Genomic DNA, 15,516 nt, shown 5'->3' with positions numbered 1-15,516 from the left:
GTCTGGGAGTGTTCACTGGAGCCCTGGCACAGCCACAAACCAGAGCACACCTCAGCAGCACTTGTAACCGCACAGTCCCCTGCACAGGGGTTAACTAAACCCTCCTCTCCTCTGAAGTGAGCTAATTCTGGAGTATGCCCTAAAGCTGAGCAAAAGACAGAGCAACACCTTCAAAGACAGGAAGTAAAAGCTAAACCATCTGCCAAACTCTTACAACTAAATAAGGCAGCTTTGTAATATGCTTTCTGAATCACTGACAGGTCATTTTTCCCAGATGTTCCCTCAGAATAGCCCTGCTAACAAACATAAATTTGTATGAACTCTGCCAACCTCGCTGCTTTGGTACAAGAAGGACTTTAAGCTCCTAATACCAAAAAGTAGTATGTTACAAGGAATTATGATAGTGCTTGTCACACCAGGATCTCCTCCAGGAAAAAGATGGCATGCAAAATTTGTGTTTGCTCACCACCAATACACTACTGTGAAACTGTGTCCAACCTGTAAGCAGGCAGAATGCCATCCCAACACATGGGTTTGGATTTCAGCAGCCAACAGACCATCTACAAGCATCAAGTGTGATAGCTATGGGCAGGAATCCCAGCCCAGAGAATCCAAACAGCTGTCTCTTCTGAGCTAGCAAGTTTGCAGTTAATAGAATATAGAAATCCCTAATCCCACTTTTAGCTGACTTAAAAAAATAAGGGAGAGGTGGAGATAGAAAAGGAGTCTTAAAGAGAAACAAAAATATAAAAATTCTTGTTTTGATCCTAAGAACATCGAAGAGAAAAAATTCAAGCAACTGATCAAGGGATATTTTGGAGTCTCCATGATTAGTTGATACACTCTGTCACAGAGTTTATGATAGTAAGGAATTACATGATAACAAGGACATAAGCAGGAAATAACTCTGGCCTAGATCACAGCTGTAAATTAGGGTAACCCTTGCTAAACAAGTGTTTGATGACTGTTAACCTTTCTAGAGGAAAAGCTTAAAAGCAATTTTAAATCTGCCCTGTTTCATCATGGATTATTGAATTTTACAGGAAATAAATAAGATACATTATTTAGAAATGAAACAAAAGATACCCAAGAGCTGACGACTTATTCAACATACTTGTCCTCATCATGTACAGAAAGAGAAAATGTAATGATGTACAGAGATGCAAAAATCTAACAAAACCAGCCTGAAAGACAAGGGCAGTGTTCAGCATTCCCCATATCAGACACAGACACATACAGAGATATTGTTACCTCTGTGCAGAACTATGTGGTCAATCATGTTGCGTTTATATTTGGTGTGATATAGGCAAAGAGGACAGCGAAGGTCTTTGGGTCCTTCCTCAGGAACTGCCGAATGCCCAGCTTCCACGTGCATAGTAAAAGCAGATCTGTAAAACAGGAGGGAGAGATGGAAGCAGTCAGAAGAGGTGTGCAGGGAATGATGAAGTGTCACAGCTTTGTAAGGGACGTGTCATGTAAAATGGTACAGATACCACTCAGCCTTGTCTTCACAGTGCCACATGGCATTTCAGTGGAGCTACTCACATGAGCAACACATGAGCAGAGGTATTCGCAGGCTTGTATCCTCAAGTAACAAACACTCATTCTCACAAGATATTCTTTGCATGGGTTGCTCTATAGTCACATTGCTATAGTCAAGATAGCAAAAGAATTCCCATCTTTCATGCTCATTTGTCTTAAGGCTGAAATATTCAGAGTACTTTCTCTGGCAAAGATTACATTTTTAGCCAGTTGAAGAAAATCTATCAACTGCTCTGGACTTGCAGAGGTGAGGATAGACTAATTTCTGGATGCAGATAACATCCTTAACCACCTCTGTCTTTCTAGGAAAAGACCAAAATCTTAGCCCAAAAGCTAAAATCTTTAGACTCAGCATTTAAAACAGACTTGTGTTCACAGTGAGTTTGGCATGGATTAGTTAAATTATAAAGCACCATCTATAAGGATCTGAAAACCCAAGACTAAGAATACTCTACTTATGAATGTTGAGGAATTAATGAATAGTCAACAGTATTTTTGAACAAAAAAAAAATCATGGTGGCATTACACTGGCTGCATAGTTAAAAGTCACAAGAAGACGTGCATACAGATGAAAATAAACTGTACACCTATCTAACCACAAGCTTAACTACTCAAATCAGAGGTGTCTGTAAACTTGGGGCACTTGCTCATTTTTTCCTAAAGCAGTGGTAAAGCTTGCAAAATCTAAGGAGCTTGCCACATTGAGCTAGGCTTAGAAGTCTCTTTGAAGTTGTTCAAGATTGTTAGCTTGAACACAAAGCAACTTACTAACACCTGGCTTTGGGCTCAATCTAGTGATCATTGAATTATACAGGTGTACTTCTATCAACTTCAGTTAGTGTTTTTGTGCATTTAAGTTTCTATGGTGAGTTGAAGAGGGGATTTGTATGGGTTTTTTTTTGGCCCACTCCCTTTTTTTTTTTCGAAGATCGAAAACATGCTCTGCTTCTAAAAGAAGCAAGACTTAATCCCTGAATGTTTGAGACATCACATAAAAGAACACTACTCCCTTATGCAATTATGAATGTGTTTAATGCTGCTTGATTTAAGATGATTTCATTTCATCCAGGTAGAAGAAAATGGCACTAGCCAGATACAAACAGATTGAATGGATGTGGCAATTTCTGTAATCTTTAGGAAAGATAGGAATCAGGATATAAAGCACAAGCAGCAAATTATACCACAGAGATAGCAAGGGTCTGAAGCAACAGAGGCTAGAGACATCTAACTAGAGGTTGCATGTGGATTCTCTGAGGTCTGTGCTCAACATTTTCTTCAATAGAACTCCTCCTCTTTACCCAGTCATACTGCTTATTGTCACGAGTCTCCTAAGAACATAACAAACTAGAGATCTCAAATGTTGGCTGAAGGTGTTACGCTCAAGGGTCCAGCATATCAGGAGGAAATGATGAACAGCACACAGATGCATAAGCCTTTTTCTTCCCTTATGGAACCGCAGCTAAAAACATACACACAGAGAAACATACACAGCAACGAGGTTTTAAATTTTGCGCATCTAATTGGATTTTTTGAAATGTCTCTATATGCTATCAGATACACTAGAGAATGCTTTGCACTTCAGCTGGATAGATGGTGGGAGAAATAAAATTACATGACAGAGGTTTCTTCAGAAAGGTGATATAAATTCTCCTGTCTCCCTAGGACACCTGATAGTCCCATACTTCATGCTGATTGCACCAGGAAACGATCCTATTTTTGTAGAGAAATTTTCACACTTAAGAGTTAAGGATAGTTCTCTAATTGCCTAGGCTGACGAAAAGGTACTACCTGTACCATTTCCTACAGCAAGCAAAACTTACTGCAAGGACTTACTGTGCTTTCGTCTGCAGCAGATGGTACCGGCTGGTGCAGGAGAGAGGAAAATGGATTACATGGATGCTGCTGTGATCTGGCATGGCATTTCCTATGTTCCTCTCCCTGGTCAGCAGTGGCCACGTTCCTGTTAGCTACAGCCAGCTCTCAAAGATCTCAGAAGTATTTTCAAGTGCTAAAAAAACCCTTCTGAGTTCAGTTTATCTGTTTTGCACGGTACTTACTTAAAGCCTGTATAAAAGGAACAATCTTTGCACTTGAAGAGTTTTTTCCCTCCATGTTTGTCACGGTAATGACGTCGAATGCTCTGTATGTAACCCGAGGAGAATTCACAAAATTCACAGTTAAGGATGGCTTCTGTTTTTTCCAGTCCTGCAGCACTCCCGGAAAGTGGGATTGGGCTAATGTTGTTGTTGTTCCTGGCCAAAGCTGCAGACTGGTAGTGGTTCAACTGCTGCTGAACATCAGGAGGCTCAGAGTATGAAGAGTCTGTAGAGAAACAGAGGGAAGTTGTCACTGCAGGTGAATCAACAAATCTAAAAAGTTTTGAAACCTGCTCCAACACCTATTGGCTTTTAAGGAGGGCTGATCAAGATGTTGGTTATGAAATCCGCTGACAGCTTTCTGAAGGGATTAAGAAAAAGACATACAGCACTTCTTAATCTAATCTAACATGTATTTTACGATTTTAAAGGTGATTAGTATAAATTATGCTGCTTAGATCTGCTTTGGGGAGGGAAGAAGTGACAGATCTAAATTAAAAGTAGTCTCAAAAGAAGTCTGGTTTTAAGACACTTCCAATTTGTGAAGGTAAAGCACATTAATCACACTGCCAAGTGTTTTTGTGTTCGGTGCATAAACCAGACCAGATCCTCTCAAATGTCTTACACCAGATGAAGATCTGGCATAAGACAAGTGTAAATAGCCTATTTAAAAAGAAAAAAAAAGGAAAAATAAATGGATACTCTTCTGTACTCATTCATGGAATTATTTAAGAAATCCACATCAAAAGTCAACTTTAGTGAAATTACACAATTTTGTCACATTTGAAGCAGTCTTCACAAAAGGTAAGTTCAAGTTGTCCTAGATGATGATGTCTTAAATGAAGCTGTCATTGGAAGAAAAGATATTTAACAGTAAATTCCAAAGAAGCAAACTTCTAAGTAACATTTCCTTAGATGCTGGTAAGTTTTGCTATATGGAGAAAGAGATCTCTTTATATAGCTATATCTGTATAGACACACCCCTTCTACAACTCAGCAGAACTCTGTCACACCATTTTAACGACATGTGGAAAAACAGTTCAGAGATGTCTCATTACTGAAACTGAAAGCTCTAGTACTTTAGTTGAACCCCCACCCCGAAAAAAGGAGTGGGGTTGGGGGTGGGTGGGGTAGGTGGTGATGTTCAGCCCTTCCCAAGCCACTGCTTCAATGTGGAGGTTAGGAATTCTCTGCTTTGTCCTATATAAGCCAGAGCCTCCCATGAATGGCAGAAATGAAAGCAGATGAATAAAGCACAGATGAATTTCAGTGTAGCTTTTCTGGAAAGAAGACAAAAGGCTCTTTTTTCTTAAGCTTTCTAGAAGAAGAGGGAAAAAAAAAACGAGGGGAGGGGTCGGGGGAAGTTGGGATACAAACTGTAGCAGTCACCTCCTGCTTTGATGGCTACTTCATTTTCCAAAGCTTAATTCCCTGAGGCTGGATATGTAGGAATTCTCTAGCAGGCATACTTGTGGGAACTTAACACCATCCATTCTAACCAATTAGTACAGAGAAACTAAAGGCAAACAGGCCTATACTACACTCAGTGTGGGGACTTCTCCACCTGTCTTCAAAAGAGTAAAATGCTTGCTTTCTTTTCTCACTACCACAGAAAGTGGTTACACATGCCTGAGAAATGAAAAACAAACTAGCAACAACCAAAAAAACCAAACACATAAACAAAACACAAGCAGGAGATAAATGTCTCCAGGCTCCCCTGGCTTCATCACCAGGTATAAAGCAAAGACAAAAGCAGAGATATGAAGGATTCTGGTAAAATGAAGGAAATGCTTTCTGTTTTTCCTATCCAAGCCTCATGAACTGAGGCTGGATTACAGTGCACTATTTATATATATGTCCTTCTACAGCAGGTTTGCTCACCATGAGGGCTCACAGCGAGCTCCACCTGTTCAAATGTCAAGGCTTTCTTTTTCTTGTGTTTGAAAGAGGCTCCCTACTTCCTTTACTTTGGCACAGGACAGGCCTGAGGAGCTGCAAACCTTTGCAGAAGTCTCTTCTCCCTCAAAGGCAGCAGCCGTGAGCTTGCCCTCTTTTGGAACAGGACCTTGAGGTCCGAAAGGATGCATGGTTCAGAGCAGATTTGCTGACCTGCATATCTGCAGCCTGGTATCTGGACTACCAGGTTCAATGCTTCTGAAAGCTCAAAACACAGTCAGACAGATTTCCTGACAAGAATGTGAGAGCCTAAAAGAAGCTCATAGTAGTGGAAACAGTTCTTTTTGCATGTGTACTAGTCAAGTTACTTGCAGGGTACCAATTAGTCTAGTTTGTAACTTACTGTTCCCTTCCTCAGGAAGAAGGGATCTAAAATTTCCATCACGTCAAGGTCCCTCAACAAAGCCTCAATGACATCTACTGTTAAGGAAGTTACAGGTTTAAAAGCAATCATTTTCAGAACAAGGAATTTTTGTTGTTTGGAAGATCTACTACATTTCAGAAAATTTTACTTCCCCTACCATCCGGTGTCTATTATTCCAGCTTTCAAACTTTCAATTGGATATGTCTGTGGAATCTGGTATGTGAAAACTGCAGAAGTAAATAGCTACATATCTATTCCCACAGAAAAAAAAAAAAAAAAGTACACAAAGTAACTTTCCTTGTTATCAGCAATACCCAAAAGCAAATTCTAACTTTAATATTTGAATTCTTATTTTATTTCAACCAAGATTCATGCCGACCACCTTAGAATTTTTAGTATATTGGTCTATCACAGTTAAGATAGTTACAATATTTACAGAAAAAAAAAAAAAGCCATCTGAAGAGCTTATACACAGAGTCTTAAACAATGGTAGCATGCATGTCCCTAGTTCTGCCTGTGTATGCTTCCCCTTTTTCCTTGCCAAATGCTTTCATTATTTTGTAATCCTTCTGGAGTGCAAGATTCAGCACTTCCTGAAGAAAAAACACTCAGGCTTAACACACATGCATAGGACTTCTGTTGGTTTCTGAGAATCAGCTTGCCAGACAGCTATCCTAGCATGCAGGTGCAACCCAGCTCTCTCAGGAACACTTCAGTCAGAATCCAAAGACGACTAAAGGCATGGGAGGTTTTCCACCGACTTCAGTGAACCACACTTTTTCATGCCCACGCCAGAACCAGTGAAGGCAGTGAAAAGATAGGAACTGACTTGAGTTTGCTTCCAAACACGTGTTTTAGCACACAGCACAGAATGAACTGCCAGCAAATAAGAATCTGATAATAGAGTTAAGGTCTTGGATCTTTTTATTTATTTTTGAAAAGCAGTACCTGAGAGGAGGACTAGGGAGGCAAATTCACAGACAAGGAGGAACAGCACTGCCTTAAACTGGCAGAGCAGTTCTACACAGGCACCTCCTCTATTTCTGCTGGAAGAGTAGGCTGATGTTCCAAACAGCTCTACACATACTTCAGTGCTGGGCTGACTTAAGATGTTGGCCAAGTCTTTTAAGAGCCTTAGCATTTACAGAAGCCTCAAGCTGCTGTGTACCAAACTGATGGACACTTTTTGGCAGTGTTGCTGCAACAACAACATGCCTGGATGTAAGAGTGGCAATGAAGGAGGAAGAAAGCAGAGCTTTTCCCTCAGAACAGACCAACAATTGAGTTATGGCTGTACACAATGCAAGCTCCACCGCAGTCTTTTTCCTGCACTCCATGCATGAAGAGTTGGGCGTACTCCAGGAAAGTGTTAACCACCTTGGCCTGGAACAGGAAGAGGGTCTGGTCTAACCATCTATATCTGAAAAAAAGTAAAATGGCCTTAGAAGCCTACATCAAAGTCAGAAAGCAGACAAAAGACATTAAAATAAACAAAGGGAAGAGTTAGATAATTTGTATTAAGTAACACGAAGGCAAAGAGAAAACGTGAAGAGGAAGAAAATTAAGAAAAATGAAACACCAGGAAGTACCAATTACATGTTAAGGAAAAAAAAAGGCTTTTTTTTTTTTTTCCCGTAAAACAGCCTCAAGACAGCACAAGAAAATAAAGGATGTTCATATATGCAATGCAAGGAAAGAAAATGGAATTCTTAGCCCTGACTGATTTAAAACAATCAATCAAAAAACAAAGCCCACACAAAAAACATTGAGATACATTTTTAAAAGTAATTTTATCTGTAATGAATGGAAGGACTTCACCATCCAGCTCCAAAAGCAAAGTTAACAGCATGGGATGACCTGACATAAAAGGAAGGACACCTACAATAATACCATGAGGGAAAATTTAACATAATTGATGTAGTCAAAAATGCAGTAACAGCAGCAATGATGCAAATCTCAATTTTGAGAGTTCACATGTCACATCTACCTACAGACTACCTGCACAGGAAGAATAATAAGGTCAGCAAGTAGTGTAATCCCTGCTAGCACCTATGGATCTAAAAGATCACAGAATCTACCCTCAGTATACAACAGTATTCTCATATTTAAAAGTAGAAATAACTAGTTGAAAGAAAAGCAGTAGAAATGACTGTCCATATGGTGCCCCGTTTACACAGCCATATCTAAATTACTACTGCATGCTGGTAATAATATGTAAGTACTTCTCACAGTGTCTCTGCACAGGATGAAGAGAAACAGCATTTCCAGAGTGGCTAAACCACTTAAATGCCTGGCAAGTGAGTTGCCACCCTGAAAACTTTACTCAGAGTACAGACACAAAGACTTGCACAATGAGTATGACAATAATACTGAAAGTTACTACCTCATCCAAAAGAGCATTTGTAGCCTCCAGTACAATGCAATGCAATGCAATTGTGAAAATGCAGCTTGATATACATTAGTATATACCCTGGGATCATACACTGGGGAAAAATACATAGCGAAAGCCCACCACAGAAGTGAAATGAAAATCCAAGTTTTCACAGATCCTCTGCAGCATATAACATGTTTCAGATACCTAAAAGAAGAGAAACTTGCGATCTTTTCAGAAGAAAAAAAAATAACTAAAGATTCCGATCCAGATATATAAATTTACACAGAAATTAAATGATGTTTTAATTATTTGTAGGTATTTCCAGAACTATTGATGAACACATACACAACAGCAAAACACACTAAACCGAGTCTCTTAAAACAAACAAGAGCCCGGAAAAACAGTTGAGAAACCAGAGGAAAAAGTACCTGTTAAAGGAAAGAAATCAAACCATTGGTTCATCCTTTTAGGGTGAACAGAACTAGACACATCTAATACAAGTATTTGCATGCCTGCACAGTGAGGGATAGGTATGGAGGGAGAAACACTGTTCAGGAAAAGCAACTGTCTGTGAACAGTGGAAAGCGAGCTTATTGCATTTGCAAAATACAAATAATTGAATAGTTCAATGAGTAGAAAGAAACAATAGGAGATAAAAATGAAGACACCACATTTTCCTGGTAAATCCACACACAAACATCAACCAAAGTCAAAAGAGATCAGCATTGTATGGTAAATGAAATTGGGGAAGGGGATGTTTGGCTCCTGAGATAAAAAAAAAACCCGAAGAGAATTTATAAATAACAAGAAGTGCGCAAGAATACTTTGAGGGAAAAAAGGGGAATGTAAGTAACAATACAGGCCTAGGACATTATGGATCTGTGAGACAATGTCCTAAAGAGACTAAAAGGAAAACGCTAATTTTCTCTGAATTCATTCACATGTAGAGAGGATTTCTGTGAAGAATGATAGAGAAATTCCAAGGAATTAAGAAAAGCAGCAGAAAAATTGTTTTCTCTGGATAGAAACATATTTGTGAAACCAAATCAAGATGCACTACTATACCAAAAAATACCAACAAACACAAAATGTATGTCCAAAAGCATGGAGGATTGAACTATTAATAATAATAATTTTAAAAGGCATAAAATAAGGCTAGGAGTGAAACCTATGGAATTTAGGAACATAATCCCTTCTGCAATTGAATGGGACTCAAAATTACCAGCTCACTGAGTGGTAAGATAGTAATGAACGGCAACAGCTTGAAAAGTGGGAAGGTGGCAAAGCAGGGTGTCATACAAAGATTGTCAAGATTATACACACTTGTTCACTTTATGCCATGCAAGACTGACCTGGAAGGAAGAATATGTGGGAGGATGAAATGTTCTGGCAATAAATGAAGCTGAGGAGGGGAAGATAGAAGAGACTAAGATTCAGAGGGATGCAACAAAGCATTCATGAAGAAGCTCAGGAAATCATACAGTACAAGAAAGTTTTTTTTCTCATTACATGTTTAAAAACAAATATGAACCTACTCTTTATCTAAATTCTGATTTCTACTACAGAACCTTTACATTGCTATGGTGCTGTGAATAATGTGTGACAGAAACAAACTTTGCGTCCTTGTTCGCACACTCAAAAAGACAAAAGAAAAGAGTAATCACAGAGGAAAGAAAATAAAGCTCTAGAATAAAATTGCCATTTCAAGAATTTATTAAAAAACAAAACAAATAAAAACAACTTTGTTGGAAGAATTTAATTCAGCATTATCTATAACAGCCACTTTTGGGATCATTTTGGACCAGCTTTTTTGAGAAAGGTATTACATATATGTCTAGGCTCAGAAGAGTGCAACCAGAAAGACTCATGGACTACCCAACCTTGTTTATTCAAAAGAAGTGAGAAACTATATCCATGTTTCTTTATAACTTTGAATTCCCTTTTGAGTCACGTGCATACCTGTATCTGAATGGAACTGAGACAGGTTATGTGCTATGCAGTTTCTTCTGCTAATATCAGAATCATGTCAAAGGGACAAAAAAATAATCTAAGAAGAAAATAATAAATAATTTTATCATCTTAATTCCTTTACACAGAGCAAGCCTTGTACAGCTGCCTATTGAAAAATCTTGGCATTTCATAGTCCCAGAGAGAAAGTTTCGAGGAGAAAGTGGCTATAACAGGCTGTATAAGATGATGCAAGTGGAATTGTATAAGACTTAGGGAGGAGTAACGTAATTTATGAAAAAAGTTATACCATATTATTTCCATCGGAAGAGATGAATCGGTCCAAAAGCATCCCATTCTCTCCTGTTTTTGAATATCCAACACTTCCAGGAATTCCTATTAGTATCAGGTTTCAAGACAGGCACAACATGGTCATGAACACTGCCTGAATCATTACCCTGCTCTGCTAATACTGTGATTTGGAACGATCAGTTTAGGGGTAAGGAAACACTTAATCATACAGCCATTTAATTTCTAGTTATCCCTACTTTTCATCCATCTTCCCCACAGTAAATTTATTTTCTGGCTGCAACTCAATTTACCTTCCCTGCAGTTCTTTAGGTGACTTAGAATCATAGAAACACAGAATGGTTTTAGGTTGGAAGGAACCTTAAAGATCACTTAGTTCCAGCCCCCCTGCCATTGACAGGGCTACCTTCCACTAGACCAGGTCGCTCAAAGCCCCATCCAACCTCGCCTTGAACACTTCCAGGGATGAGACATGCACAGGTTCTCTGGGCAACCTGTTACAGTGCCTCACCACCCTCACAGTAAATGATTTAATTCCTTATGTCTAATCGAAACTTACCCTCTTTCAGTTTAAAGCCATTTCCACTTGTCCTATCACTACATGCCCTTGTCAAAAGTCCCTCCCCAGTTTTCTTGTTGGCCAGTTACTAGTCCCATTTAAGCTGCACACAATCCTGTCATTATAAACTAGACTCTTTCAGTAGCTGCTCTACCACTTGGACCTTTGCAATATCAGTGCCAAGGCACCACAGCTTTCTAACCCCACCAGTTGCTTTGCCATTGCTGTTTTAGCTTACAACAGAGAGATGATGCATGGGGAGTGCATTGTGTTTCTTTTCCTCTGGCATTCATGTTATTTCACCTCTTTTTATCCACTGCCTTATATTTAAAGACATTTAAGGCTGAGAATCTGCTGCCACTGGCTTATACTTAGTGAACAGTTCAAACTATCAGTCATCTTTCAAGCCTGTATTCTTAGCATTAGTTATTCAAGGAATACATTTCCATTGTATAAATACAGGGTAGCACTCAAAACCAAGCGTTTTGCTACATGTCAAACACTGGGATCTCCATGTTTTAGCCCTCACCTATTTCCATAAAAAGCATTAAAGAAAAGTTCTCTAGCTATTCCTTATTTTGTTGAGCTAAACTCAAACCTCATAAATGGAAGTGCACTTACAGAAAACAGAAACACAAACAGATCTGGAAATAGCTTTAGCAAGATGTTGATTTAACCAGTCTTCTAAGAGAACTTACTGGTAAGAGGTTCTTTTCTCAATTTACAAAGATTTCCTATTTTGATTGATTCTTCACTCAGACAATAATCTATCAACCAATTTTTTTTTTTTTTTTTTTTTTTGGCACCAGTAACTGAACCATCCTCGTGCTATTATGATCCACGATTTCCTTCTCATTTTTAAGGGCAATTCACCAGATATTTTTCAGGAGCACTCCGCATTTCCTTTTCTATTGCTCTAGCCCTTTAAGTATTTGTATTAATACAAACACATAGACACAAACATACATGCTGCTGTCAGCTAAATGCTCAGTTGCCTCTAAACCTGACATCACAAGGGGAAAGAAATTCAGCTTTATCAAGTGCTACATTTTTGCACTCTGCTTTAAAGCTGTCCCTAAAATTACAGTGACAATATACGTGTACTGAGGATTCATTCCAATCATAGAGCTCAGGAACCTGCAATTTGTTCTGGAGACCTCCAACATACACCTTGACATTATTAATATTGCCAACAGAAAAGCCTCATCTCTGTCACCAGATCTTAGTATTTCCAAACATTGGTACCAAAATGTAGCAAGAATGTTCCTTAAAGAAGAAACAAAACCTGGTACTTAAACATCAAACTTTTGGCTGTTGACTATGATGATGATGTATGTCCATTTCAACAGAACTAAAATAAGCAAAGGAGTTTTACCTCTCTGTCAAAGCACCAAATCCCTCTAGCAGGTTTTAGATCAATCAAAAGTAACTGGAGTCTCAGGGGACAGGGACAGTATCAGTTAGCCTACACAAGAAGGCTACTAAAATGTGGGAACAACAGCCTGCAGAAATGCTCTCTTGCACACTGGTCAGGTCACCATGTTTTCCTTCAGAGCAATAGCATCCTTTTTACTCTGTATAGAGTCATCACAAATTCCAGGGACAGCAGTAGTATGTGACAGCTAAGAGACCATCACCTACCATTTCATCCCCTGTCCTGAACATAAAAATCAGAGACAAAAGAAAGCAAAAACCTCAGGAAAAAAAAATAACAGGACTCTAGATATGCTTCTTTCCCTCGGGGGTGCAATTAGATAATTTCTGTCTGCCTGGGAGGAATTCAGATGTTTCTTCCTTCATTTATTACTTGATCCACCCAAGCAACTTATTCTGTCTTCTCTCTACCCTAGGCAAGTCTTTCAGTATCGCATCAATCCCATCACAACAGGCTTGCCAAATCTGTACAAAGACTGGCAGCAACCTTCTCCCAGCTGCATGAGTTCCTGTCTCCATCCTGTTGAATCTCAATTTTGCCTTTACCCATTCAGTTCAAGCACAAAAAGCTCAGGACCAGAAAAGAGCACAATGAACAGCAAGTTGACACCCCCCTGAGCACAGCGAATGACAGAACAAACATCTCCCTCTGTTCCACTAGCCACAAAACTGTTCTCAACGCACTGTAGGAAAAGGCCAAAAGTCAAACAACTATACACCAGTGGAAGAGAGCTGCAGAGAACAAGGTCATCCCCAGTGCCCTAGGTCCTTGAAACAGTGAGGAGTTTGTTCTGTAAACTTGGAGGTGAACAAGCCCTGCACTTGTTCCACCAGTTCCTGCCAATCTGATGCAGGAGAAAAGTTCTGATCTGATCCAACATCTGATAATAAGTTTAATGCTGACCACAAGAAGTCAGACACAGCAACAAGTACTGTAGTTTTAACAAGCACTGGCAGGCAGTGTGGCCACTGGCAGCACGTCTGGGAAGGAGAGACAGGCATAGTTTGAGGGGAAAGCAGAAACTTGCTCTAGGTTAGAGAAAGAAGGAACACAGCTGGGGAAAAACAAGCAGCCTGCAAGGAAGAAAGGTTAATCTGATACTTCAGAGTAAGAAGATGAATGCAACATCACTCCTACAGAGCACAAAAGTAGGCAGAACAAGTAGACAGCTCTTTGCAGCCTGTCTGTAACTACAAAAACAGATGCATCTTCTGTTCTGCAGTGTGCAGATCATCATCTTGCATGCTTAATATGGATACTATCCTTCCAATACACCTTGCAATTCAAGCAATTAGGTACTGAAGCTTTGTCTGAATTTGCCCTGTAGTCACTACTGGCTCTCTGCCTCCCTAGTGAAACAACAGTCAAATAAAAGGGTCTTAAAATTCAAAAGTGATGCAAATCTGTCCTCTAGGAAAAAAAAAAAAAACAAACAAACAAAAAAAAACCCCCAGACAACCCCAAACTAAACACAAAGAAAGGGCTATTCTGTTTCCATACAAGGTTTCTGGGTGTGAGGACTCTGACAGTTATGGACTTCCCCAAAAAAGCAGCAGCCATCAAACACTAAGACACAGTAGCAACAATGTGAGAGAAACAGCACCCAAAGTGAAGAGTGACAATCTTAGGAACTTTCTGCCCTGAATGGAAAGTTAGAGAAATATTCCTTAGTAAGAGCAACAGTGCACGTGAATAGAAATAAACATGTCAGATACATGGAGTAAAACAAAAATAAAATCAGAGGTAGTATGTCTGAGCTTGCCTCTTTTCTAAAAGGTGGAAGGAAAAGGGAGATGTGTGGCTCTAGGGCTGAGTGGATCACTGTAACAATCCTGCCTCGCTGGCACCAGCTGAGAGAACTTTGTTAAAAAGGCTCCTTGCTTCCCACTGCTCTCCTCTTGTTCCGGTAGTACACGAAATTGCTTTAGCAAACCTGCTAAAGGCCCTCTTGCACTCCTCAGGATTTCATCTGTCAAGCGGCATAGAAGGCACACATCCTGATTATGCATTATCCACTTTGAAAAAAATGTACAGAAATGGGAAGGGATTTACAGTTCTTAAACAATGGTCCCAGAAACAAGACTTTATCAAGCAGTTTTGTAGCCAGGCTAGCTCTGGCAAAGTAAGCAGATATATTTATATTTCAGTCTCTAGACGAGGCAAAGTTCTTTTCCACTGGCAAAGGCTAAAGTTCAGAAAAAGCTGGAACAGGGCTCTGGGTGCTTCACTTAGCAGTTTTCAACACATTTCCTGCTGCAAGTAATTAAATTTAATGAAGATGTTGACACTCCATGTACAGGGAAGCTCAAAAAATCTAGTTGTGACCCTGCATGTGTTTTGTGATGTGTGCTGGTATTAATGATAGATCCTGTTTGGTTTGCACAACAGTAAAAAGCACAATTATTTAGCTTCGAGGGCAATGCTTTCTACATTTCAAGAACCACTAAAAAGAAATTATCTTGTACAATAGCAGCATGCCTGAGAAGACTTTAGAAGCCACATCCAGATCTGTCTAGTTTATAACTTGCACTTTACTGTTTTATTTTGACAATTTAATATTATTGATCAGTAAAATTAAAAAAACCTATTACTTTGAATTACTGCAGTCATGATACAAACAAATTTGTGAGGCTCCAAATCTGCCAGCCATCTGAATAAAGAGTAGTACTTTGCTGTACAAAGCAGTTAGACCAAAGGGATTACTTCCACAAAATGAAAGAGCTACTCAAAAAAAAGCAATAGTACTAGCCAGGGCAATTTCGGGCAAGTATCTTACATGCTCCCAAGAAGCTTTTGCTGAGGATGAAGTCATAACACAAAACCATTTATCAATTTATTGAGTCATTCTGCTTTATGCACTTTCTGACAACAGGTTGCACTTAGGATTTCACCAGTTTATAAGAGGAAGGGAGTCCACCACCCCCACAGCCCTTG

General features: G+C 39.4%; 1 protein-coding gene across 4 annotated transcripts in view; it reads right to left on the bottom strand.

The window, feature by feature from the left end:
* The window catches only part of ZNF462 (zinc finger protein 462), a 95,198-nt gene that overhangs the window by 14,735 nt on the left and 64,947 nt on the right, over positions 1–15,516 (bottom strand). For all 4 annotated transcript variants that reach the window (XM_086770775.1, XM_086770774.1, XM_086770777.1 and 1 more), the window contains 2 exons: positions 3,600–3,864; positions 1,252–1,388 (listed from right to left, as the gene is read on the bottom strand). In XM_086770775.1, the coding sequence (XP_086626901.1) occupies positions 1,252–1,388; positions 3,600–3,864 (402 nt within the window). The remainder of the gene's footprint in view (positions 1–1,251; positions 1,389–3,599; positions 3,865–15,516) is intronic.

This window comes from Chlamydotis macqueenii, chromosome Z, assembly GCF_036417535.1.
Source record: "Chlamydotis macqueenii isolate bChlMac1 chromosome Z, bChlMac1.mat, whole genome shotgun sequence".
NCBI classification, from domain to species: domain Eukaryota; kingdom Metazoa; phylum Chordata; class Aves; order Otidiformes; family Otididae; genus Chlamydotis; species Chlamydotis macqueenii.
The sequence above is the reverse complement of the archived record's forward strand: the minus strand, read 5'-3'. Positions and strand labels throughout refer to the sequence as shown.